The sequence below is a fragment of the Anabrus simplex genome, chromosome 1 (assembly GCF_040414725.1).
Source record: "Anabrus simplex isolate iqAnaSimp1 chromosome 1, ASM4041472v1, whole genome shotgun sequence".
Lineage (NCBI taxonomy): Eukaryota > Metazoa > Arthropoda > Insecta > Orthoptera > Tettigoniidae > Anabrus > Anabrus simplex.
The window spans coordinates 394,324,984-394,350,025 of record NC_090265.1 but is presented as its reverse complement, the minus strand read 5'-3'; the positions used below and the strand labels follow the sequence as shown (position 1 = coordinate 394,350,025).

The 25,042-nt window shown below is 40.1% G+C and overlaps 1 protein-coding gene across 2 annotated transcripts in view; it reads right to left on the bottom strand.

Annotated features, from left to right (window-relative positions):
• The window catches only part of Polr3B (RNA polymerase III subunit RpIII128), a 236,541-nt gene that overhangs the window by 136,416 nt on the left and 75,083 nt on the right, over positions 1–25,042 (bottom strand). For both annotated transcript variants that reach the window (XM_067135003.2, XM_067135004.2), the window contains exons 6-8: positions 13,574–13,731; positions 10,355–10,463; positions 10,072–10,257 (exon numbers count right to left, since the gene is read on the bottom strand). In XM_067135003.2, the coding sequence (XP_066991104.1) occupies positions 10,072–10,257; positions 10,355–10,463; positions 13,574–13,731 (453 nt within the window). The remainder of the gene's footprint in view (positions 1–10,071; positions 10,258–10,354; positions 10,464–13,573; positions 13,732–25,042) is intronic.

Here is a 25,042-nt window from a genome sequence, read left to right as displayed (position 1 = left end):
TTGAGCTCATTCAAATGTTGCTACCATTTTCATTGTTATTACTGTTACATTACTATCATGATTTAAATTGTTTTGAAAATTATTTAGGGTTTATCTAATTAGCTTTTAACAGGCTGGCCAGTTTTCCTTTAATTTTTGGTTATGTAATTTTCAGTTACATGAATCCCTTTTATGGGACTATATTCGTATTATTAATATTGGTATTTGAGATAAAATTTATGTTAATGATTTGATTGAATAGGTACAAATTGAAGTGTATCTAGTAAGACATTATTTTCATTGATAAATGATAACCTAATAAAAGAACATCTTCTCTGCAAATAATCTCAGCCTTTGTGGGTGAGGTTAACTTCCAAAAGTAACCAGGGGAACCCGACCCCTACAGAGCGGATCCCCAGGTGGCGGACAGGGGGCCCCTACAGTTTGTAGGGCTGGTTGAAATACCCAACACAACCCGCGGACCAACGGGTAGCCCAATTCCAGGGAGCTTTAAAATACTGGGACACCCTCTCTCCAGGGGTCATAAATATGGAGGGCCCTTAGCCTGGGTTATAGGTGAAGTTCTCAATGGCATCTACGGCGGAGAAGATGACCTTCAGTAAGGTGGAGATGGCGGAAGGGGCAAACGTTGCCTAGGGTTACTAGGTGAAAACGGGTCAACGGTCTCGATGGCGGACGAAGAGAAAAATCTCCCAGCGGCAAAGAGGGGGGATGAGCTACCTCCAAGAATTGAATCTTGGTTGAAAAAAATAAAATCAGTTGGACGATGTCATCCAAAGGGTACCTGATAAACACAACATCATACTAATGGGAGACTTCAACGCCCTGATAGGGAAGGATAGAAAGTATCAAGGGCGTCTGTTCCCAGATTGGGCGGCCTTAGGTCAGCGCCTGTACCCCAGGTTAGGGGCGGCTGGAAGAAACCACCAGGGCTCACAACCTTGGTTGTAAACTGGTGACTCAAGTAGTTACCCCAAACTCATGTTTATCGTTCATGGGAAAGTGTACGTAGGTGGTTTGAAAAGTTATCGGAATGTACTAGAATTAAGTGTTTTATCTCGGTGGAACTGCTTTTATTTTTCAACATAGTCTCCCTGTAGACTAATGCATTTGGTCCAGCGATGTTCCAATGCCTTGATCCCATCTCAAAAATGAGATTTCTCCAGGCCTGCAAAATACCTCTCCAATTCGGCTGTCAGTTCTTCCCTTGTAGAAAATCTCCGTCCACCGAGGAAAATTTTCAGCTTGGGGAATAGATGAAAGTCTGATGGTGCCAAATCAGGTGAATAAGGTGGATGTGGCAACAATTCGCACCCCAGTTCATGAAGTTTTGCCATGGCAATAACACTTGTGTGCGGCGGAGCGTTGTCCTGATGAAAGATGACATTTTTCCTTGCCAAACCAGGCCTTGTTTCGCGTATCTTTTCCTGTAGTTGGTCTAGGAGGTTTGCATAGTATTGCCCCGTAATTGTTTGGCCAGTAGGAAGATAATCTATCAGCAGAATGCCTTTTGCATCCCAGAAAACTGAGGCCATGACCTTTCCAGCCGAACGCACTGCCTTTGCTTTCTTTGGTGGTGGTGAATCAGCATGTTTCCACTGCTGTTTTGTCTCTGGGGTATAGTAGTGGATCCAAGTTTCATCTGTAGTTACAAACCGGCGCAAAAAATCTTGTTAGTTGCATTGAAAACGGGCCAGATTTTGTTCGGACATTTCCAATCTGGTGCGGTTCTTGTCCAATGTCAAGAGCCGCGGCACCCATCTTGCGGATAATTTTTTCATACCCAATTCTTTGGTTAAAATATAATATACCCGTTCAGAAGACATCCCTACAGCTTCAGCAATCTCCCGCACTTTCAGTCGACGATCCTCCATGACCATTTTATGCACTTTTGCGATAAATTCTGGGGTCGTAACACTTTTTGGCCGTCCACTACGCGGATCATCGTCCAAGCTCTCCCGACCAAATTTAAACTCGCTGGTCCACTTGACAACAGTTGAAAATGAAGGAGCAGAGTCCCCCAGTGTATTCTGAAAGTCGGCATGAATTTCCTTTGCTTTCCTACCTTTCTTTACAAAGTATTTAATCACTGCTCGAATCTCAGTTTTTTCCATTGTCACAAATCACTACGCGGGAACAACAACCAAGAGTCGTCACTACCAAACTCCTGCAGCTAGAGCACTGATGCGCCACGTGTTCACTCACAAAGGATGTCTGATTATAGCACGGGAACCTGGTTGCTCTAGCACTGACATCTAGCGGTGATTCCGAGAACTTTTCAAACCGTCCTCATATATGACTAGAACTGTGTAGATAATGTACACAGGGAACACAAACATTAAAAGGCAAAACGACAGACTTCACATCTTCCTACACTACCAATATCATGGATGAACTCTTTGCAAAAGAATTTGAGTTCTTTTGAGATCCGTTTTCTCTCAGTGTGTGGTAAGCTGCTTTCTGCTTCCCAGTTCATTAAAGGGGACAGACATTCAATTTCATTGAGGGTGTTCTTGAAATGTCTTTCTTCTTGATGTGAGAACTGTAGAATTAGAAAAGAAAAAGAAAACAGATAGAAGAGAATAAAGATATCTCAGTCAGACAGAGTGTATCAGACAGTAAAGTGCTGACTTGCTCTGGGCTCAGTCTCATAATATTTCACCTGCCTCGTATTGTAGACATTGTGGTACATAAAAGAACTCCTGCTGGACAAAATTCTTGCACCTTGGTATCTTCAAACACAGTAAAAGATCTCATTGATATCCTCTATACAGAGCGTGTATGGCCGACCCTCTGTCGAAGCTAGGAAGCAATAAGAAGCGTATTGGGAGTGGAGTAGATTAAGAAAGAACTTGTCCATGAAAATAATGTATTTTGCTCATTGTCTCTTCTTCTGTCCATGCTAGTCTCCTTTGGGTATGCCATGAACCTGCTTTCTGTTTTTTATATGTGACAATATGTAGGATATTATGATATACTTGCTTGTTACATTTTGGGTATGTATATGCTACAGAATGTAAATATTTTTATAAATATTTCATGAACTGGCATTACTTTGTAATATGGTTGGTGACTTTGTGACAGCATAATATTCTGGCTTTTAAATCTTCTGCTGTCTTGGTTTGTAATTATGACAAACTGAAATACAATACTGTGCTGTGACGTATTGATGAACTATGTAAGTAGCTCTGTTTCTCTGGTTACGCCTGTTGCAAAGTTGCCAGCTATGGTGCAAACTAACCCAAGTTTACTTTACATAGTGCCTAGGACCTATTTATCTATTCCAGAATTGTTAGTTAATTACTTGTAGATTATTGTAGAATATTGCAGTTATAAATTGTTAGACTACTCGCTCAACTATCAGAATAGTTACTACCTAAGGTGTTGTGTATCAGTAATAACTTGGGTGAATTATAGTGATTAGCATAATCCTGTGTACGCTGCATGACAGTGTTTACAAGTTTTAAAATTGTATATACACAAGTATTTCATGAACCTTTGCTCCTTTCGTTGTGACTGTTAAATTTCTAGTGTGTGATATATAGTTTTGATTTGGAGGACAGATCGATTGTTACAGAGTGTAACAGACTTATACTCGTATATACATAGGAAAACATGAAGGTTCAGTAACACTGCCTTGAAGAATTCCCCTCCTAATGACTACAGGATTAGATAATGCTTCACATACTGTAATTCTCTCAGAGTTTTATTTTCTAGAAATATAGTTACCCATTTAGTCACTCTTTTGTGTAGTCTGACTGCACTCCTTTTGTCAGTAGTGTCCCATGGTCTACCCTATGAAATGCCTCAGATAGGTCAATTGTGATACAGACAATTTGATCTCCTGAATCTAAAATATCTGCTATATCTTTCTGGAATTCTGCAAGTTGAGTTTCAGTGGAATAACTTTTCCTAAATCCAAACTGCCTTTTAGTAATTTTACAAACATGTGAACATGTGATTGATGTAAATATGTGAAGAATGCTTTACCAAACCTTGTATGAAATACATGTTAAGCTGACTGAACTGTAATCATTGGCTTTATGTTTATCAACTTTTCCTTTATACATAGGGGCTACGTCAGCAACTCTCCATTCATTTCGTTTAACTCCCTCATGCAAACAGTAATCAAATAAGTACTTCACATATGGTAGTATATCCTAACCCATTGCATTTAGTATATCTCCGGAAATAAGAACATATCTTTTAAAACTGGGAAAGCAATTTATTTCAGGAAATTATTCTTATATCTGTAAAAGAAAACCCAGATACTACATAAGTAAAACAAAATACAGTAGAACCTCGATAATTCAAAATTGGTTAATTCAAAATCCCGCCTAATTCGAAGAAGCTCTCGTTCCCGGAAACATGAGATACAGTTTTGCATGTTATTTCAATTGTTTAATTCGAAATACGGATAATTCGTAATTCGAAGTACAATGTCGGCCCCATTACCAAAATTCAGACTTTTAATTGGAAACTGCCTTTACATTTTAAAACAATAGTATGTTACAGAGTAATTTCAACTCGAAATTTATTCGCTCTGCTTCATAATAGAACGTGCGTTCTGGAACGCGGAGGGGTAGCTTTCCGCACTTACACTCACTTCGGTGGGTCTACAGTGCACTTCATGATTGCTAAGTTAAATGAAATAGGAATTCTTCTGTATTCAACCTTTTAAGGAATGCTGTAATATCACGCAACAGGCAGTGTGCGGGAAAACAGAATCCACGAACACTGGCGATGCTGACAGTTGACGAAAAAACGTGGCTCATATAATAAATTCGTAGGCACCGAACAATATTGTCATTGCTGGTAAAACTGCATTGCTTTATTTTAATGCGAGCCCAAACGGTCTTATGGTTTTAAAGGAGAAATTGCCAGCCGGGAAATCGTACAAGGGTGAGGGATGGGGGTCATAGTAGTGCGTTGCAATGCACATGGGCGCGAGATACTTTATCCCCTCGTCATAGGAAAGTTCGATAAGCTACAATGTTTTAAGGGCGTTGGGCACTTTCCATGCCAGTACACAACATCTAAAAATGCAAATAGTACAGAAATCCAAAAAGATAATGCATTTGCACAGGGGAACCGGCATCATTTATTCTCGTCTTTGAATTGTGCGATTTTTTTCTTTCGTTGCGTGAGGTTATGTTTGTCCGTGATTTATCCAAGTGTATTATTTGAACATTGTAAATGCACCTTGTTGGCTACATTTCGGAAATAGTTTTTTCCATGGCATTTGAAAGGTTTAAAGTGTGAATCGAGGTGACTGCATGTATTAATGGGTCTTAGAATACTTTGTGACGTGGCAAGTGTTTACATTTCTGAAGTACGAGAGAAGTGCCATGGCGGGAAATCGTACAAGGATAGAGTCATAGGAAAGTTCGATTTTAAGGGCATCGGGTACTTTCTGTGTAAATACAAGGCATCTAAAATGCATACAGCTTAGTAATCCAATTAATAAAGCACTTGCACATGGGAGCCAGCATAGATTTCTCCTTGTCTTTGAATCGTACTTTTTTTTCTTTCTTTTGTTGCGTGAGGTTATGTTTACCAGTGAGATATCCGAGTGCATTATTTGAATACTGTTAATGCACCTTCTTGGATACATTTTGGAAATAGTTCTTCTTTCATGGCATTTGAAAGGTATAAACTGTGAATGAAGGTTAACTGCATGTAGTAACGAGCCTTAGAATATTTAGTAACGCGGCAAGGGTTGGCACTTCTGAATTGCGAATTGGCGGTTAATTCGAAATCACGTAATTTGAAGTTCGATTTTTTAGTCTCAACGCCTTCGAATTAACGAGGTTTTACTGTATTATGAGTATTCCCTTCTTTCTTTCCCCTCACATATAACTAACAACACAATCCTTCCTTGCACCTTTGAATCAATAAGTCACTTGTCTCAACTGTTTCGCTTTACCTTTCGTTTCTTTTTATTAAATAAAATAGCGGACATCAACATTGTTGTAATAAGGCGGGTTGTTGGATTTCTGTTAATCAGAAGCACTTTGGTCATATTTTATTGTATTCTCCTTGAAAGAGCCATTGATAATGATTAAACATTTTAGAGATAGTTGTCTGTAACAATACTTATTTGATAAAATAAAACAGCTAATAAAAGATTAAGTAGTCAAATTACCTGTTGCAGTCATCTAAATTAACCCTCCAAGTGCTATCGTCTCACTACGGATCCCGGCTCAAGTGAGACGATTCGTAAAATCGGTATAACAAGCGATTTTACAAATATTCTCACTGCGAAATGAAATCCTCTATGTGGTAGGCAGTGAAAGTTGGTCTTTGGTTGGGGAAGGAAAACAGTAAGTGGCGATTTTGTCAGTTGTGAACTGGTCTTTGTTGAAGTCTACTCAAACTGTCCAGTTGCTTCGAGTGTTTGCTAACCAATCTGTGATAATTGTGTGCCTGATTTACTCCATTTTAATTGGTTTATTTTACTTTAGTGATCATTATAATATAAATATGAGTGAACTAAGTGGTTCAAGTGCAATTACCGAAGCATTGGAGGAGCTTGGGAATGATGAAAGTGAAGACGACATTGATAATGTAGAAGATTTTCCTGATGATTTATCATTAGATGACTTTTCTTCCGGAAGTGGGGAAGAATATGACCCTAATTAAGACACTCATGACTATAGTGATGCATCAAGTAGTGATGTAGACAAAACAAACATACTAACCCTACCAGGGACATCTAGACCTAATGACCCACCACAACAGACTCTATGAGTCTTTTTACCTGTGACTTTTTTATTATTCATTAAAGTTTCTATTATTATATATCATTATGCTTGTAATGAAATTTGGCACATATTATATATCTTGGAATTTAATTTCAGATAATGTAGTGCTTGTGACCAACCTCAAAAATTGGAATATTTTTTATTTTTGTAAAAAAATATGACTTATCACCCATTATACTTTTAATAGATACTTGAAAGTAAAACATCCTACAATTATCTTATTCTCTAGTTCCTCCCGAACAAACTGATATATAATATGCAATATGTACTTACAAATTTGTAGTTATTATAATATTTTTTTTAAATGTATCTGCATGCTGCCTTAAGAATGCTCAGCACTTAAGAGCGAAATGATCAGCACTTGGAGGGTTAAGTAAATTTTTCAAGAAAAAATTAAATTATTTCCACCTTTCATGTATTTTGAGTTACTGTACACCAGAGTGTCTGAAATTGTACTGAAATGTAATGAAAACTTCATAACTCAATCGCAAAAGTATGAAAAACTTGGTATGACCAGTAACAAGCGTATTAAGTACACATTTTGCAAGTTTTCAATACATGTATATTTCTAAGATGTTATGCAAGATAATTATCATAAAACCTATTGAGAGAGAGACTTTGAAATCTAAAGGAAAATAGTATTTTGCTTGTCCTGTAAAGTTAATTAAATTGGACACATAAGGTTTTCATTCGCGATTGATGCAATGCGGAGTGTGACAGTTGCCTGGGACGCTATTCCTTCATCGACAATCAAAAACTGCTTCGTCAAATGTGGTTTTGGTAATGAAGTAGAAGGAGGAGAAGATGACAATGAAAATGAATAGGAGGAGTTAAGACAAAAGTCCGTAGTCGGTATGACTTTCTCCGAATACATCGCCATAGACCACGCGGAGACTACTTGAGAAGAGCGGGATCCTGCCATGATGATCAGTTGTGATCATGTGATGCCAGAGGGAGATGCAGCTACAGCTGATGGTGAATACGACAAAGATACGGCGCAGGCGGCAACTATTCCGTCAAAAAATTATGTACTTGCCGCTCTAGCTGTGTTGGATTCTGTTATAAGTGCAAGTGATGGTGATGACGCTACAATTAAGGCCATGGCCCATACGGAGCAGTTTGTAGCTAGTGTTTATAAAAAAAAATTTAAAAAAGGATGAAGCAACCTCTCGTACATTCTTTCTTTAAAAGGCAATAAGCGTAATGTGTGATTTAAAAAAAAAAAAAAAAAAAAAAAGCCCTACCAGACCATTAAACATTTGCAAACTATTCAGGTACTGTAAAAAGTTATTTATTATTCTTGATATTTGTGTTAAATATGTGTCTGGATTTTTAAAGTTTGTTTTGTTGGTGTCACGTGTTTCCAATTAGGACAGTCTTGTTGGCTCCCCTGTGCAAGTGCTTTATACTGCACTTAAATCAAGTAGGTTATAACCTATTTCCTTAAATTGCGTTGTGCATGTACAGTAGATTACCGTACCCTTTGTTTTTGAATCGGGTTTTACTTTTGCTGAGTGTGAGGTTACGTCTGACGGTGTATGGCATTATCCAAGAGCATTATTTCAATAAATGCACCTTGTTGGATACATTTAGGATTTTATTTTTTCACAGCATTTGAAAGGTTTAACTGTGAATCCAGGTGATTGCATGCTACAAAGGATCTTAGAATATTTTGTGATGCAGCAGGGGTTGGCATTTCTAAATTTTGAGTTAACGGCGGTTAATTTGAAATCACGTAATTCGAAGACTGATTTTTGAATCCCAACGACTTCGAATTAATGAGGTTTTACTGTATTTTAAATTAAACTGATATCTAGTGAAGAGTTGTTTTTATCTTTGCAGTTATTAACTAGATATTACAATATAAATACCGTATTTAGGCGAATAATACCCGCGTATTAAAAAAAAAATTGATTCACGAAATTGGGGTGCGGGTTTTATTTGAGTCAATGTTGGCATTTTTTTCCAAAATCAGCCTTCCTAAAGTTAGGGTGCAGGGATTATTCGCTTAAATACGGTATAACTTTTTAAATTTTTTTTATAGATTCATGTTCCGTATTGAGCCACACATCTCTTACTGATGAACATGGAAGATAATGCAAGATAATGAGGGAAGTAATCCATCTGCACTCAATACACTCGAGGCAGTGAGTGTGTTGAACGGCTGTGTCTTTTGTCTAGGAGAGCTAGGAACAGTAACGTTTACTCAAGGCTCTACACATAGTGACACCAGTGTTACCACTACTTTCTTACCATCCCTTACCGACCTCAGGTGTTTTCATGTTTGTCCTTATCTCCTCTTCCTATTGTTCCCGCTTCCCACACTGACATGTCCTTGTGTTGTTGTATTATTTGTTCCTTCTCTCCATATATGACTTGATTTGACGCTTCTTGCACGCCTGTTATAATGAGCATGCAAATTCGGTCATTGGTGTACTTTGATGTATGTTAATCAGACTTGTTACTAGCTTGGGTTCTTACTTTGTTAGCAAACTGCAGTACTGCTACTTTTGTTCCCAGAAACTGGCGATTCTTTCCTTGTATCTGCTTAACATATGGGACCCTTTCCAGGGCCTCATAACAATCCAGTCACAAAATGGGAAAGAAATAAAATGTGAACCTATATTAACTGATTTTTTTTTTTTTTTGCTAGTTGCTTTACGTCACACCGACACAGATAGGTCTTATGGCGACGATGGGACAGGGAAGGGCTAGGAATGGGAAGGAAGCGACCGTGGCCTTAATTAAGGTACAGCCCCAGCATTTGCCTGGTGTGAAAATGGGAAACCACGGAAAACCATTTTCAGGGCTGCCGACAGTGGGGTTCGAACCTACTATCTCCCGAATACTGGATACTGGCCGCACTTAAGCGACTGCAACTATCGAGCTCGGTTTTAACTGAATTCTGTGACTCAGTAATCTCATGCCAGTTATAACAGACCTAACAAACTGGCAGGTGAAGTGTGGATTACAGCATATCCAATACTGTACACATCAATCTAATGCACACTTCTCCATTTGCATACATTATATTCACACTTACAATGGTGAGCGAGTAAATTCAGAAATATCATTATTTTTCTACTCTGTGTCATTATGAGTTCCTCTGACCAATAGAGAATATAAGCAATGACATCTGTATTGTAGCACTTGCATAACATTAGGGACTTATGTTTAAAGGTTACATGTCAAATGTGGGTGGGATAAAACTGCAAAATAAGAAACAGAAGACTCACAAGGAATCAATACAGGCCTAATTCTTTGCAGTGAGATACAAAAAATTAACAATAACCATGGGTTAACTGACCTCCCAGTTGAATCGTTTGAATAGGTCCTCAAACATCAAGGACAGTAAGGATCCTGCTAGTTCCAACCGTTTATTGCCATAGTAGTCTCTATCATCAATAACTTTAGCATCACCTTCAGCCTGGATAACTCGCCGAACCATAACTGCAGTGTACACTGCCTTCATTTTGAAGTTGAAGTTTACCACCTATATTCAAAATACAAATATACATATTATTATAATTTACTGTAATAATTCCCCTCCAAATGAGACAGTTTAAAAATGTACTGAACCATTGTCTCACCGGCACGTGGGCAAGGATTGTAGTTGCAAGTAGATCTCGGGCTTCATCCACTGGAGTTTTCTTAGGCCCGGAGAAAAACCTTTTCTGTTTGGTTTTTGAACCCAAATATCTGGAAGAATTAGATTTTGGATTTGAACAGATTTATTACAGTATTTAAGGTACAATTATCACATGTGCACATAAAATTCTGTATTGGTCTGAGAATAAGCACACCAGGATATGAGAACCATAAATACAATATGAGAGGAGGAAAAAGTAAAAGTAAACAAGAGACCAAGGGGAGATATTTATGAGAATTTTTTTTTTGCTAGTGGCTTTACGTCGCACCGACACAGATAGGTCTTATGGCGACAATGGGATAGGAAAGGCCTAGGAGTTGGAAGGAAGCGGTCGTGGCCTTAATTAAGGTACAGCCCAAGCATTTGCCTGGTATGAACATGGGAAACCACGGAAAACCATCTTCAGGGCTGCCGACAATGGGATTTGAACCCACGATCTTCCAGATGCAAGCTCACAGCCGCGCACCCCTAACCGCACGGCCAACTCGCCCGGTTGAGATTTGAGAATATTTAAGTGTATGGTAAAACATGATACTCCTGTAACATAACAAATCATTATGGCAGCAAGTACCAACATCTAAACTCTGTTTTTAAACAGTAACTTAGGCTTGCAGAACATCCTGAGTGACTCTTAACCTTTGATAAATTCCATCATTTTCAGGGAATTTAAAAAAAAAAAAAAAAACCCAACAATTCACTGCTCATGATGGTATAACAGTACGATTTTTACAACCAACTTACAAAATGTTTATACTGTATGCTATGAATCTGCATGTCTTCCTGGCTTGTTACACTTCTTTTAACACTTGTGCTCATAAATTAAGGATAATGCTGAACATGAACAAACAGACCTTTGGTGTGCAAGATGTGGCCTGGAATTGCATCTAGGTACTGTACCAAACAACCTGCGGCAACTGTGACCCTGGTCAGGTGTGTTATGGTGGTGTAAGCAGACCAATGACTCACCAGTGCAAATCTGTTGTCCCGATTTTGGTGCCAAAAGGAAGTGTACAGTTGTTTTTGAGCATCCTAATGGTGACAGTGTATGGGAAATGGCTAAAAGAACACATTCTGATGATGTTATGAGGAGCAGGATAATAGAGCAAATAGAGGCTGACCAAAATGTGTCAGCGACCAATGCTTAAAGAGGAGCAAATAATGCCTGGTGCAGAAAACACAGTACATTGACAATGGTACAGTGGTCCCAGGTTCTCTTCACTGACAAGTCCAGGAATAGTTTGAAAAGTGATTCTCGCTGAGTAATTATCTGGCATGAACCAGGAACCAATACCTACCTGTTAATATCCTTGAAAGGGAACAGAACGGAAGTGGTAGAGTTACAGTGTTGGGCGACATTATTATGCGTTCACATACACCCCTGTATGTTTTCGACAGAGGAACTGTAACAGGTTAGGAGTACCAAGATATCATTCTACAAGACTATATCTGCCCTTTCAAGGGTGCTGTAGGTCACACATTCCTAGTGAAGGATTATAATGCACGTCCAAACTATGTTGCTACCGTAGAGAAGTACTGTGAAACAGAAGGCAAAAGGCGAATGGAATGGCCTGTCTATTCCCACAACCTAAACCCCACTGAGCACGCCCTGGATGTTCTTGGTCGACATGTCAGTGCACATCTTCCACCTCCTGGACTTCAGCAGCTCCAGCAGTCACTGGTGTAAGAATGGGAGGCCACATCGCAACAGCTAGTCAACAACCTGATCTAGAGTATACCAACCCATTGTATTGCATGTGTTAATGTGCTCGGCCAACACATACTATATTTAAACTTCACGCTTAAAAATTTGACTGTAACAGAACTCACTGCATTCAAAAGCGTCAAATCCATATACTTGAAAAAGTTGCTAGGAGTACCAAAGTCAACTTGATCCAGAATGGTGTACAAGTTGACAAGGGAACCACTGTACATAGAAGACTTAAGACTGAAACTTCCACTACCTAATATGAAACAAGCAGAGGAAGTGATTAAAAGAAGAAAACAGAAATGCACAGAAATCTTTAGTGATTTCTACACCATGGATGCAAAGATCAACAGGAGATGGACAAGTGAAAACCAAGAATTGAGGTCTGTGATGATGCAACTTGCCACACACGGTTTTCATCACAAGATATGCCAGAATAAGAAGTTCCATGAACTGAACAATGAGTGCCTATGCATGTTATTCAATAACTTCTGTGGGAAATACAACATAATGGTTTACAGGAAACAAGAAAGATCTCTAGTTGACTACAGTAAGGAGTAATTAACTCAACTTTATTTTCCATTATTTATGATTATCTACGTTTTCCTTCTTTGGCCCTCAGGCTACAATAAAGTGATTAATTAATACTTACAAAGTGCGTCTTACTTTCAGGCCAATATACAGTGAAATAATGGAGGAATTTTACAAAATCATAACCTAAAATAACAGTGAAGAAATCTGTACCAAACAGATACAATCCAACGATAACATTTCCACTAAGATTTTTTAATTACAAGGATGAAGGATATCTTCCAGTGATCAGCATACACTCATGTAAGTGTAATGGACTAGTATAACTTGGAAACAATTCTCTAAACCCGTGGGTAAATAGTAGAAATATCGAGCTCGACTAGTAGGTATTATTATTATTATTATTATTATTATTATTACTTCTGAGGTGTGGTTATGAAGTCGTTTACGTCTATTAATATTATTATTTACGTAGTTATGTATGGACTTTATTTGGTATAAATAGTGGTCATATAATTCATTATTTGTGTCTTGTGTAACAAAACGTGAGGTTGTGTCACGACACGTCTGCTGTACGAGTATGTATATTAGTAAGAGTTTATTAATGTAAGAACACTTAATTAATAGTATATAATTTTTATTACCTGTAAATATGATGTATAAACCCAATGTAATGTTGTGCAACACAGGGTAATAGTCCAGAACAACGTATATTTATCACCAGAGAGTTACAGAACATTCAATCCATTTGTAAATAGGTTACGTTGAAAATGGTGGTTCATTACTGTGTGCGTATAATGTGTCTATAATTTGTAATAAAACAGTGTACACAATTGACAGCATCGTGTGTGTGAGTCTTTGTAGTTACAACAACACGCATACACTACATATATTCATACTTCATAAAAATAGCATGAGAATTACCTGAGAGCTTGAGTTTGGGTGAAAACATTTGCTTTATGACACTCCTCTAAGGATGGAGCAAACTTCTGCATTATAAGTGGTTCTGTTCCCACCATCTGAACAATCTCCTGTTCTGAAGTAATGCCCATGGCTTTGAACACTATAACTATTGGTACATCCTGCAAATATAAAAACCACAAAGAACCACAATCAATAACACAGAACTTAAAATGAAATACTTGAAAAAGGTCTTGCAAATTATAAACATCAAACTTCAAAGATTTTAATTGCATAAATTCAATCATAATAAGCATCAGCAAAACCAGTGCCAAAATAATACAGTAAGTGGCAAGTTAAGGCATATGTCAATGTCCATTCCAAAATAAAAACTTAGTATCATAAATGTGTGCTATGTCTCTTGCTTCTCCAGTACAGGACTGTTCCTTCCAAAATGGAGGTGTTGTATAGCAATTTCACAACAGCACACAGAAATTGCATTCAACTTCCTGCTTATATTTTAAGGCATACAGTATTGTTGATTGTTTGAAAATAAGGATTGTTTCAACAGGTATGTTTGTGATTTAATAATTCATCATTTTATTTATGCTGTAATACACTGACTGACAGAGCAAATGCAACACCAAGAAGGAGTGGTCAAAACTTTATGCCAATTGCAGGGTAGACTGACGTCACTGAGGTATGCTCATGATGCGAAATGCGCCGCTGTGCTGCGCACGTAGCGAACGATAAATGGGACACGGCGTTGGCGAATGGCCCACTTCGTACCGTGATTTCTCAGCCGACAGTCATTGTAGAACGTGTTGTCGTGTGCCACAGGACACGTGTATAGCTAAGAATGCCAGGCCGCCATCAACGAAGGCATTTCCAGCAGACAGACGACTTTACGAGGGGTATGGTGATCAGGCTGAGAAGGGCAGGTTGGTCGCTTCGTCAAATCGCAGCCGATACCCATAGGGATGTGTCCACGGTGCAGCGCCTGTGGCGAAGATGGTTGGCGCAGGGACATGTGGCACGTGCGAGGGGTCCAGGCGCAGCCCGAGTGACGTCAGCACGCGAGGATCGGCGCATCCGCATCCGGTGGCAGCCCCGCACGCCACGTCAACCGCCATTCTTCAGCATGTGCAAGACAACCTGGCTGTTCCAATATCGACCAGAACAATTTCCCGTCGATTGGTTGAAGGAGGCCTGCACTCCCGGCGTTCGCTCAGAAGGCTACCATTGACTCCACAGCATAGACGTGCACGCCTGGCATGGTGCCGGGCTAGAGCGACTTGGATGAGGGAATGGCGGAACGTCGTGTTCTCCGATGAGTCACGCTTCTGTTCTGTCAGTGATAGTCACCGCAGACGAGTGTGGCGTCGGCGTGGAGAAAGGTCAAATCCGGCAGTAACTGTGGAGCGCCCTACTGCTAGACAACGCGGCATCATGGTTTGGGGCGCTATTGCGTATGATTCCACGTCACCTCTAGTGCGTATTCAAGGCACGTTAAATGCCCACCGCTACGTGCAGCATGTGCTGCGGCCGGTGGCACTCCCGTACCTTCAGGGGCTGCCCAATGCTCTGTTTCAGCAGGATAATGCCCGCCCACACACTGCTCGCATCTCCCAACAGGCTCTACGAGGTGTACAGATGCTTCCGTGGCCAGCGTACTCTCCGGATCTCTCACCAATCGAACACGTGTGGGATCTCATTGGACGCCGTTTGCAAACTCTGCCCCAGCCTCGTACGGACGACCAACTGTGGCAAATGGTTGACAGAGAATGGAGAACCATCCCTCAGGACACCATCCGCACTCTTATTGACTCTGTACCCCGACGTGTTTCTGCGTGCATCGCCGCTCGCGGTGGTCCTACATCCTACTGAGTCGATGCCGTGCGCATTGTGTAACCTGCATATCGGTTTGAAATAAACATCAATTATTCGTCCGTGCCGTCTCTGTTTTTTCCCCAAATTTCATCCCTTTCGAACCACTCCTTCTTGGTGTTGCATTTGCTCTGTCAGTCAGTGTATATACTGGATATGAACCTGGGGAGACTGATTATCTCGGATTAAATAGGGGTACAACAGTCAACCTCTGAAATGTATTAGAAGCAAAGGTAACTTGTACGTAAGATACATAAAATAACGGCATGGTCCAACCCAGACAGAGTATATAATAGTAACGTAACTCAGGGTGGAAGCTTCAACTCTTAAGATACACCTCCAAAATCCCCCCCCCCCCACACACACACACACACACATCCCTCTCACTCACTCTCTCTCACTCTCTCTCTCAGACCACAAAGAGTCTGATTTGCTCTATCAAAATTTTTCATTTCATAATGTCAGAATTAAAACTCAAATATTTTGAGAATGTTAAGTTTTCATGTACAGGGGTAATTCAGACGGGATATAAATGAACGGTATCAATGAACAAAAGGGTTAGTTATGGAGACACTTTCTTACCAAAGATTTTTACTCTTTTCTTAGAAGATGCGTTAAGAAGTTGCCATGGGAAGGAAAGGGGATCAACACAGGTAGACTTTTTTTAACCACCGTATTTATTCGCATATTAGACCCCCTTTTTTCCTTCTTTTACAGCCAAAAAAGGGGGGTCCAATATGCGATAACACCAAATTTTATGCAGTGAACACATGGCTTCTAGGCTATGGAGAGCTATAAATTATACACATAAACATTCTACGCTATTCATTAACAAACTTATGAATGTATATGAATTATACTGGCTATATTTTGTTGCAAGGCAGTATTTCTGAATGTAAAAAGACAATAAATGGTTACCACGACTTCTAGGCCTACATACTGTATAAAGTCAGTTACGTTATTCATATCACGTCATTCATTTCATCTCATTAATTTCTGTGATGAGGTTGCCAAGTCAGGAAGGGCATACGGTCATAAAAACTTGCTATGAAGATCCATCTCACTTCATACTCGACCCCATAGAGAAAAGTTATAAGGTTATCATATTATGCAATATTGATACAAAAGAACTTAATGGCGAAGTCATTTGTCTCTGTCAGTTGAGCAGTAGGCCTACCACACAGTAAACCTGAGTAAACATAATCACTGCTTTCATTTGAATTATTGTCTTGTGCCGCCAACTTGCCTACTACAGGTATGTCGTCATTCCAAATGACGTCATTTTCACTGCTAACTTGTCAGCCATGCATCGAGAGCAATCGAGGTCCCGTCTTTTTTTTTTTTTTTTAACTTTTTAGCTTTGTTGCCGACTATAAGGTCGCAACAGTGAGAATCTATTCCCAAACAGTTTCTGAAGATGGTCTCTGATATTCCTAGTTGGTGTATGTGCAGCAGAAGCCACTTCTTCTGAATATAGCCGTGCTGCAGAAACTAGAAAGCATGCCAAACAACCAGCTGATAACTAGTGTATGTTACAAGTTGTACTTCCAAATGTAATACATAGTGACTGGAAGAGTTCTTTGGATAACTGTGGCTGTTGAAAGCCACACTCTTATTTTTAAGTATATTTCACGCTTGTTCTCCACATTTAACACATCAGGATTTACCTAAACAGCTGTACATGAGATAAGAAAGACCACATTGTTTAGTTTAAGTATGCTATGAAGTGCCCGCATGGTGCCAGAAGTTCCATGATGGGAAGATTAAAAATAAATAACAGGAAAGTTTTCCGCATTTATGAATATCTACAGGGGTGGTGGTAATGCGTTTTATCATCATAATGTTTAATTTCATATGATCGTTGTCTCCATTTTTCTATTAACGCATAGTTTGGCGTCTCCGAAAATCGTTAAGTGGGGACGTAAAATCATTACTATTATAATAATAATTATTATTATTATTTGGGAGGTATGTTGGTGAGTAAAACAATCATTATGACTAGATTGTTTTTATCACGTTTTAAACATACTTCTCTCCACAAAAAAACCCTACACCGGCTTGAGTTACGAGATATTAAACGATCACTTTGTTAATGATCTTCCCTGTTATATTATTAGCAACAACAGTGAGTATTTCTCAACTAAAGTAAACTCGTTTCCTCATCCCAAGGTGGTGCAGCCTTTTTTAGATAGGCCCCCCCATTGGAAGGGAGTTGCATGTAGGCCCACAATTTTTACCGCAAATCAACCTTCCTGCCATTCGTAAATCGGTACTGGGAATCAAACTTAGGCTCCCAAGAACAGAAGCCAATTGTGCTAACCATTACGCTGGTGGACATTCTTAATTACAGAACACAGACATTTATACATGACTAATGCGCGCTTGCAATGTGCGGGTCGGACACGAAATTATTTACCTATTTGTGCGACGTCATCAGAGCTGCAGTAGGCCTACACTACGGAGGGGGGACATTCCTTAACTACAAATCAGAGATGTGCCGCATGACTTTGAGGGGTGTTTTCATTGCGTCGATCATACGGACGAAACTCTTCACAAATTTGTGTGATGTCATCAGAGCCGCAGTAAGGCTTTTACTCGCTTTGAAGCGAAATTGTTGTTCCTCTCTGACAAATTACATTGGGGGGTCTTGAATGCAAGATTTATACGCGAGGGGGTCTAATACACAAGTAAATACAGTATCTTCATTACGCGGATGATGTCATCTTGATCAAAAGTGACCCACAATTGTAAGGTATAAGAGGAGCTAAATAAAGCCAATGGAAAGTACATCTCTACACAGGTCATGAAGGACCTTGGAGGAGTGGAAAGTAAAGGCTTCCACTATCCATAACCTCAAGCAATAAATGGGACAGAGTGACTAGCTTGCCTGCCTTTGCCCACAGGAATAACCTGATACTCAGTTTTGGTGTATAGGCTTAGTGAATCTCAGGGCAATAAACACCTCCAGAAAATGACATCTTGTTTCTAAAATGTTTTTACTTCCTGAAGGGGAACCAAACCCATGACCTTCCAGGTGAATTGAGCACACCTTTACTGCCTTGGTTAAGCAGCCTCTGGAGCTAAATAAAGCATCACAGAAAATTAACTTGAAAATAAAACTCAGAAAGACCGAAGTAACAAGCTGTTGGTATCCTCGTAATCAATTATTGTAAAAATTTGGAACATGTCAACAAGTACGTGTACCTCAGATACAGGATCAAGATGGGCAAATAGATCTACCAATGGAAACTGATGTATGAGTCTAAGTTGGGGAAGTTTTAGAAAGCTTAGTTCTTCTGCACGAAGTGAGAGAATAATTCTGGCGTTCAACTTTTAAAGACTTGCGTTTCCTTCATTATTAATATTTAAAGACTTGTGTTTTTCTTCTGCACCAAGTGATAGAACAATTTTGGCATTCAACATTTATAGACATGTTTTGTACAACTGTATCAAAGTTTAACCAATTCATCTGTTAAAAACTTCTGCGGACTCATAACCTGAACAGTGTAAATTGTAAAGCGCCGCAGCAGGAGCCCAAAAGAAGATCTACTGTATTAGGTAATATTCGTCTCGAATTTACTTAAAAACAAACAACTATTTTAAACTAAGTCGCTCTTTAATTAGTGTTAGAAATCAGTGCGATTCACATAAAGTTGTAAATATTTCAGTGTTTAAACTTTTCAGTTAGCAACATAATTTCTCTTGTGGACTCTACCAAATAAGACAAGTGAGACAGAAGTGTGAACAGTCTGTGACATTACTTTAGGGAATATTGATATCATAATTTACCTGTGGACACATCCAAGTGAGACAAGTAATTAGTATAAATTTTGTAGTAAACTAAAGACTGCACCTAGCAGCCTGGTGCTAAGTTCAAATAAAGTACGACGAATGAATCTTCAATATTTGACCCTCTGTCGAGGGACCACAGCCATAGCCAACCTGTGACTTCTAGGACATTTGCCTGTTGTAAGAAGCAAGTGAAAGGGGCCCCAGGGGCCCTTAGCTTAGGAGTGTGGGGTGGCAACCAGAGGGCCCTTAGCTGAATCTCTGATATTGCTTCCACTTAATTGTGTCAGGCTCCCCAATTTCATCCATCGTATCCAACCTCCCTTGGCCAACTCATTTTCTTTTCTGAACCCAAAGGTATTGAGTACTGAGGCCTGGGAAGACTTTCATTTTCATGCCGTTCGTGATTCTTGTCTTTCCTTGGTGCCCTTCGCACCCCTTTTTTCTCTTTGATTAGTGTTAACAGACGATGGTTGCCTAGTTGTAGCTTCTTCTTAAAGGAAATCAATATCACCACTACCACCACCCGTTTCCAAACATAAAATGTTTCTTAGACATCTGATTGAGACTGATGAGCATACTTCAAATCCTTAGAAAGGTCAATACAAAAGATGTGATCTAGTGGGTGGCTAAGCACAGGGAAATGTTAAACAACAATTAATCAGAACATTATGGACAAAAGTATGGCCCACCTTAAAGCACACTCAGAGCACTGAACAAATTAATGAGCTTGCAGAGTTTTTCATCTTATGCAGCAAATTACTGGGTGTGAAGGTGCAAATGAAACAGATTTGGACGAGTGATTACATATCGATAAAGAAGATCATCAAGTTATGACAGAAGAAGAAATATTTTCTTTTATTACATGGGAATCTCATGGAGAATCAAGATGCAGCTGATGGAACAGACGACTCAATTCAGCTGATTTCCCACTCTGAAGTGGCAAAGACATTAGAAAAAGTCTTGCAGTACACAGAGGAGAATGCTGACGCTACAGCTGTTGACGTCATGTTTATGAGGTGATGGAGGAACATTGCATCACCTGCTATGTTTGATTGTTTACGCCAATGCAAAATGACTGATTTTGTGCAAAAGAACAAGTAGTGAAGTGTATTAAAGTACAATATTATGATACTGTAAATTGATCATCTAACATCATCAGTAAGTAAATGCCTCAATGTTCACTGAAACCCACACACCACTATGTATATTTTAAAACGGTACCCGAGTTTATCATTGGTATCTACCCATTCATTTCAGCACATATGTAATTTTAAATTTTTGTCGATTTAGGTTCAGATTATCCGGGTTTTAGGACTTGCGGTGTTTGGTCTAATAAAGTTCCACTGTACATTAATAAAAAATAAAATAAATAAATATGTTTTTTACAAGTTGTTTTACGTCGCACAGACACAGATAGGTCTTATGGTGACAATGGGACAGGAAAGGGCTAGAAGTGTGAAGGAAGTGGCTGTGGCCTTAATTAAGGTACAGCCCCAGCATTTGCCTGGTGTGAAAATGGGGAACCATGCAAAACCACTTTCAGGGCTGCTGACAATGGGGTTCGAACCCTCTACCTACTGAATACTGGCTACACTTAAGCGACTGCAGCTACCGAGCTCAGTAGAAAATAAATAGCCTTGTAAATTCCCTAAGGGCTATGGCCTCCTGCAATACAGGGATAATGCTCAGTTTAACTCAGCAAGTCCTGAGGAGCATTATTTTATAGTTTATTTCCTACTTTGTTTTGTGAGAACGTATTACTTCATGTTGTACACTTGTGTACACTCACCTCCGAGTGGATGCAATTGTGTCTTTCGAGATCAACAACACGAAAATGTATTATTGCATTACTGGCACTTGTACAGTTTTTCCCCAGAGAGGATTGAGATTCCTTCTTTGTGAAAGCGTACCCCTGCACATTTTGTTCTTGCACAGCTTCTCCTCAGAATGTTTGTAGAGGTGTCTTTTAAGTCCTTGAGCATCTCCGCATGTGAAAATTCTCTATTACAAAATGTTACACTTCCGTGTCCACTTTTCACTACGTGTTCCGGAATGACTTATAAGATCAACACTTCATGTGAACGTCTTCATGTCTATTTGACACCAGTCTTGCTACTTCCCTGAGTGATCAGAAGATGACCATCATGATTCCCTCTTCGTGGAGGTGTATATTGTGTGTTGTATATTTCTTCCCTGACCTGAGGACGAACTGTAACATACTTTACATCTGCGCGGCGCCTTTCTGCAGTGCGATGATGATTTTTATGTTCACCGCTTTATAAAAACCAATTGTTGTATTCTTGGCACTTTTATTCATTTATCCCGGAGTGATCAGGAAGGTGACTTTCAAGTTTCACTCTTTGTGGAAGCGCATTGTTGTATATTTCACCCTTGCAAAATTTCTATTACACTGAAAATGGAAATTGCAACACCCAGAAGGAGTGGTGCTACACTGCTGCAATTGAACATGCAGGACGAGTGTTCGGTTGTGATTTGATTATTACACTTCAGGTCCCTCTGACCACAAGTTTGGACAACAATCAATACAGGATGTGCCCACCACGAGCTGCAATACATTGATGAATTCGTTGAGGCATGGAGTCAATAAGGCCCTGAATCGCTTCCTGAGGAATTGTGGCCCATGCTTGCTGCACTGCACGGGTCACTTGTTCCAGAGTTGTGGGTAGTCAAGGACGTTTGGCCACTTGTCGATCCATCATGTCCCACACATGCTCCATAGGACTGAGGTCTGGGGATCTGGTGGGCCATTCTAAGGTTGTGATGTCATGAAGAGCTTCTCTGGAGATGCGTGCAGTGTGAACCCGGGCACTGTCCTGCTGAAACATCCCATTAGTAATGTTCACCATCATAGGATCAACCACTGGATTGAGTACCCTATCAATGTACTGTCGAACAGTCATAGTGCCTTCAACAAGCACTAATTGTGATTTCACATTAAAGCCAATAGCTTCCCAAACCATAATGTTTGGTATTGGCCCTGTGTGCCTCTCGACAATAAGATCTGGGCGGCCCCTCTCCCCAGTACGTCGGCTCACATGATTCCGGTGATCACTACGGACAAGACAGAAGCGCGATTCATCACTAAAGACGACCTATGCCATTCGTCGACCCACGTTGATTTTTCTCGACACCAGGCCAGCCTTACAAGTCACTGTTGTGGGGTCAATGGAACACCTTCTGCAGGGACACGGGCTCGTAAGCCAGCTGCACGCAGGCGATTACCAACTGTTTGTTGTTTTAATGTGGGGTGCCACAGCTGCTCGAATTTGCGCTGCTGTTGCATGGGTTTCCATCCGGGCCATCCGAATGATGTGGCGATCCTCTCTCACAGTTGTCCGTCGTGCTGGGCCTGTGCCAGGTCTATGAGTGTGGGTACCTTCATTTGACCACTGCTGCCATACACGTTGTACCGTAGATGCCTGTCGGCCTACACGTGCAGCGACAGTCTTTAGTGATAATCCAGCCTCACACAGTCCAATTATCCGAGCCCTCTCAAACGGCGACAGTTGTTGATAGCGTGCTCTTCTCTGTCATCAAGGCATGTTTGACGAGGAACACTTCACTGCACAGACTGCAAGTCAACTACGCTACACCAGAGTCCGTATACTGGAGTTGATTCCTCCACGACCAATCATGTGGGGAGACCTGTAGCAACAATTCAATGGGCCTGAAACTTTGATCGTTTACATACCTACATGGCATCGTTCCATATCTTGAAAATCAACACAAACGACCAATGCCTTCATGGTGTTGCAATTTCCATTTTCTTAAGTGTATATAGATTTTAATCGACCTAGCATATCACAGAGCTTGAACCAAATGACTCATATAAGGTTAGTGATCTCTGCACACTATTTTTCACCGGACAAGTTGGCCGTGTGGTTAGAGGTGCGCGGCTGTGAGCTTGCATCCGGGAGATAGTGGGCTCGAATCCCACTGTCGACAGCCCTGAAGATGGTTTTCCATTGTTTCCCATTCTCACACCAGGCAAATGCTGGGGCTGTACCTTAATTAAGGCCATGGCTGCTTCCTTCCAATTCCTAGGCCTTTCCTATCCGATCATCGCCATAAGACCTATCTGTGTCGGTGCGACGTAAAGCCACAAGCAAAAAAATACACCTATATTTCCTACATCTTTCACTCTTGTCTTGTCTTAATAGTAGCAAATTAAATATATTGTGGCTTCGGGTATCTCTGCAAATTCAAAATAATATAAAAATTGTAAACAAATTAATTTTATGCAATGTTTAAAAAAATTCATAAATCTATAAATGCAAGTTATAAATTAATGAAATTCACATGTAATATATAAACAAGAACAAACTATTAAATTAATTTTAATTTTAATAATAAACCGTTTTAATAAACATACAGAAATATTATCATGCTATCGAGCGACTTCGTTTGTTTTTCTACCCGTTTCTTAATACAGGGTTGGGGATGAGGTGAGATCAATTTATATGATTTGTTTATACGTCCGTATGTCCTTTCTGTTGCCAACCTTGGAGCTAATGAAGATGAAATGAATCATAACTAAAATGATAGACCTTTATTTCCTGTTAGTGGTGATTATTCTTTAAAGATGAAGTTCAAATATGTAATGTCTGCATACATAGCGTACATGTTAGCAATAATAGCTGCAGCCATCGGCAGCTCCAGGTTTGATTTTTCGTTCCGCCAGAGGTTTAAGAATGGTAAGAAGGCTGGTACAAGGTTAAAATGTCATATGCAGCTCACCTCCAATGAGGGTATGTCTGAAAAGAGCTAAGGGGTAGACCATATAAGGACGAGGACACAAGTTTTGACCAGTTCCATGGCTAAATGGTTAGCATGCCAGCCTTTGATGCAAGGAGTTCCGGATTCTATTCCTGGCCGAGTTGGAGGATTTTAACCTTCATTGGTTAATTTTTTGGTTTGGGGGCTGGGTATTTGTGTCGTTTTCATAATTTTCTTTTAAAATTTTTATTTTTACAATTTTCTTATGTCACACCGACGCAGATAGGTCTTATAGTGACGATAGGATAGGAATGGGCTAGGAGTGGGAAGGAAGCGTCCATGGCCTTAATTAAGGTACAGCCCCAGCATTTACCTGGTGTGAAAATGGGAAACCACGGAAAACCATCTTCAGGGTTGCCGACAGTGGGGTTCGAACCCACTATCTCCCGTTTTGATAATTTTAATTCATCTTAGATAGGGCTCCATCCTCACAGATGCGCAGGTGTCCTATAGGGTGTTGTCTCGAAAGACCTGCACCAGGCCTCTCTAAAGGCCACATGCCATTATTATTGGACAACCAGCCCCTATTAACACTAACCAGAGGGAACGTGGAACATGCCCGAACTTGGAAGAACGACGGCATCAGCAAAGGAAAGGGAAAAGCCATGAAGGGGTGAAAATTAAAACTCCCTAAGTCTTGCAAATCTAATAACATACCGGTCGGAAGAGTACAAGAGTTGACCAAGGGTAGTTGGATATGAAAGAGAGGAGACTGGCACAGGTGAGGGATAGCAACGTCAGACTCAGCTAGGGAAACCGTGGTTGCCAATCCACACTCCCAAACTGAGAGCCCCAGGTCGCCGATTTAGTCACCACGTGTGACATGCAGAGGATACCATGGGTGTATTCTAACATCCCCAGTTTTGATTTGTTCTTTTGGAAGTCCCTCAAAAAAATTCTGGGGTACGGTCTTGGCTGAATCAAAGCCCTAAGAATTACACTAGTATAGACCAGAGATTTACTGAGGTAAACGTGGAAGATGACGCTAATCTTGAACGCTGGTTTACAGAATCTAAA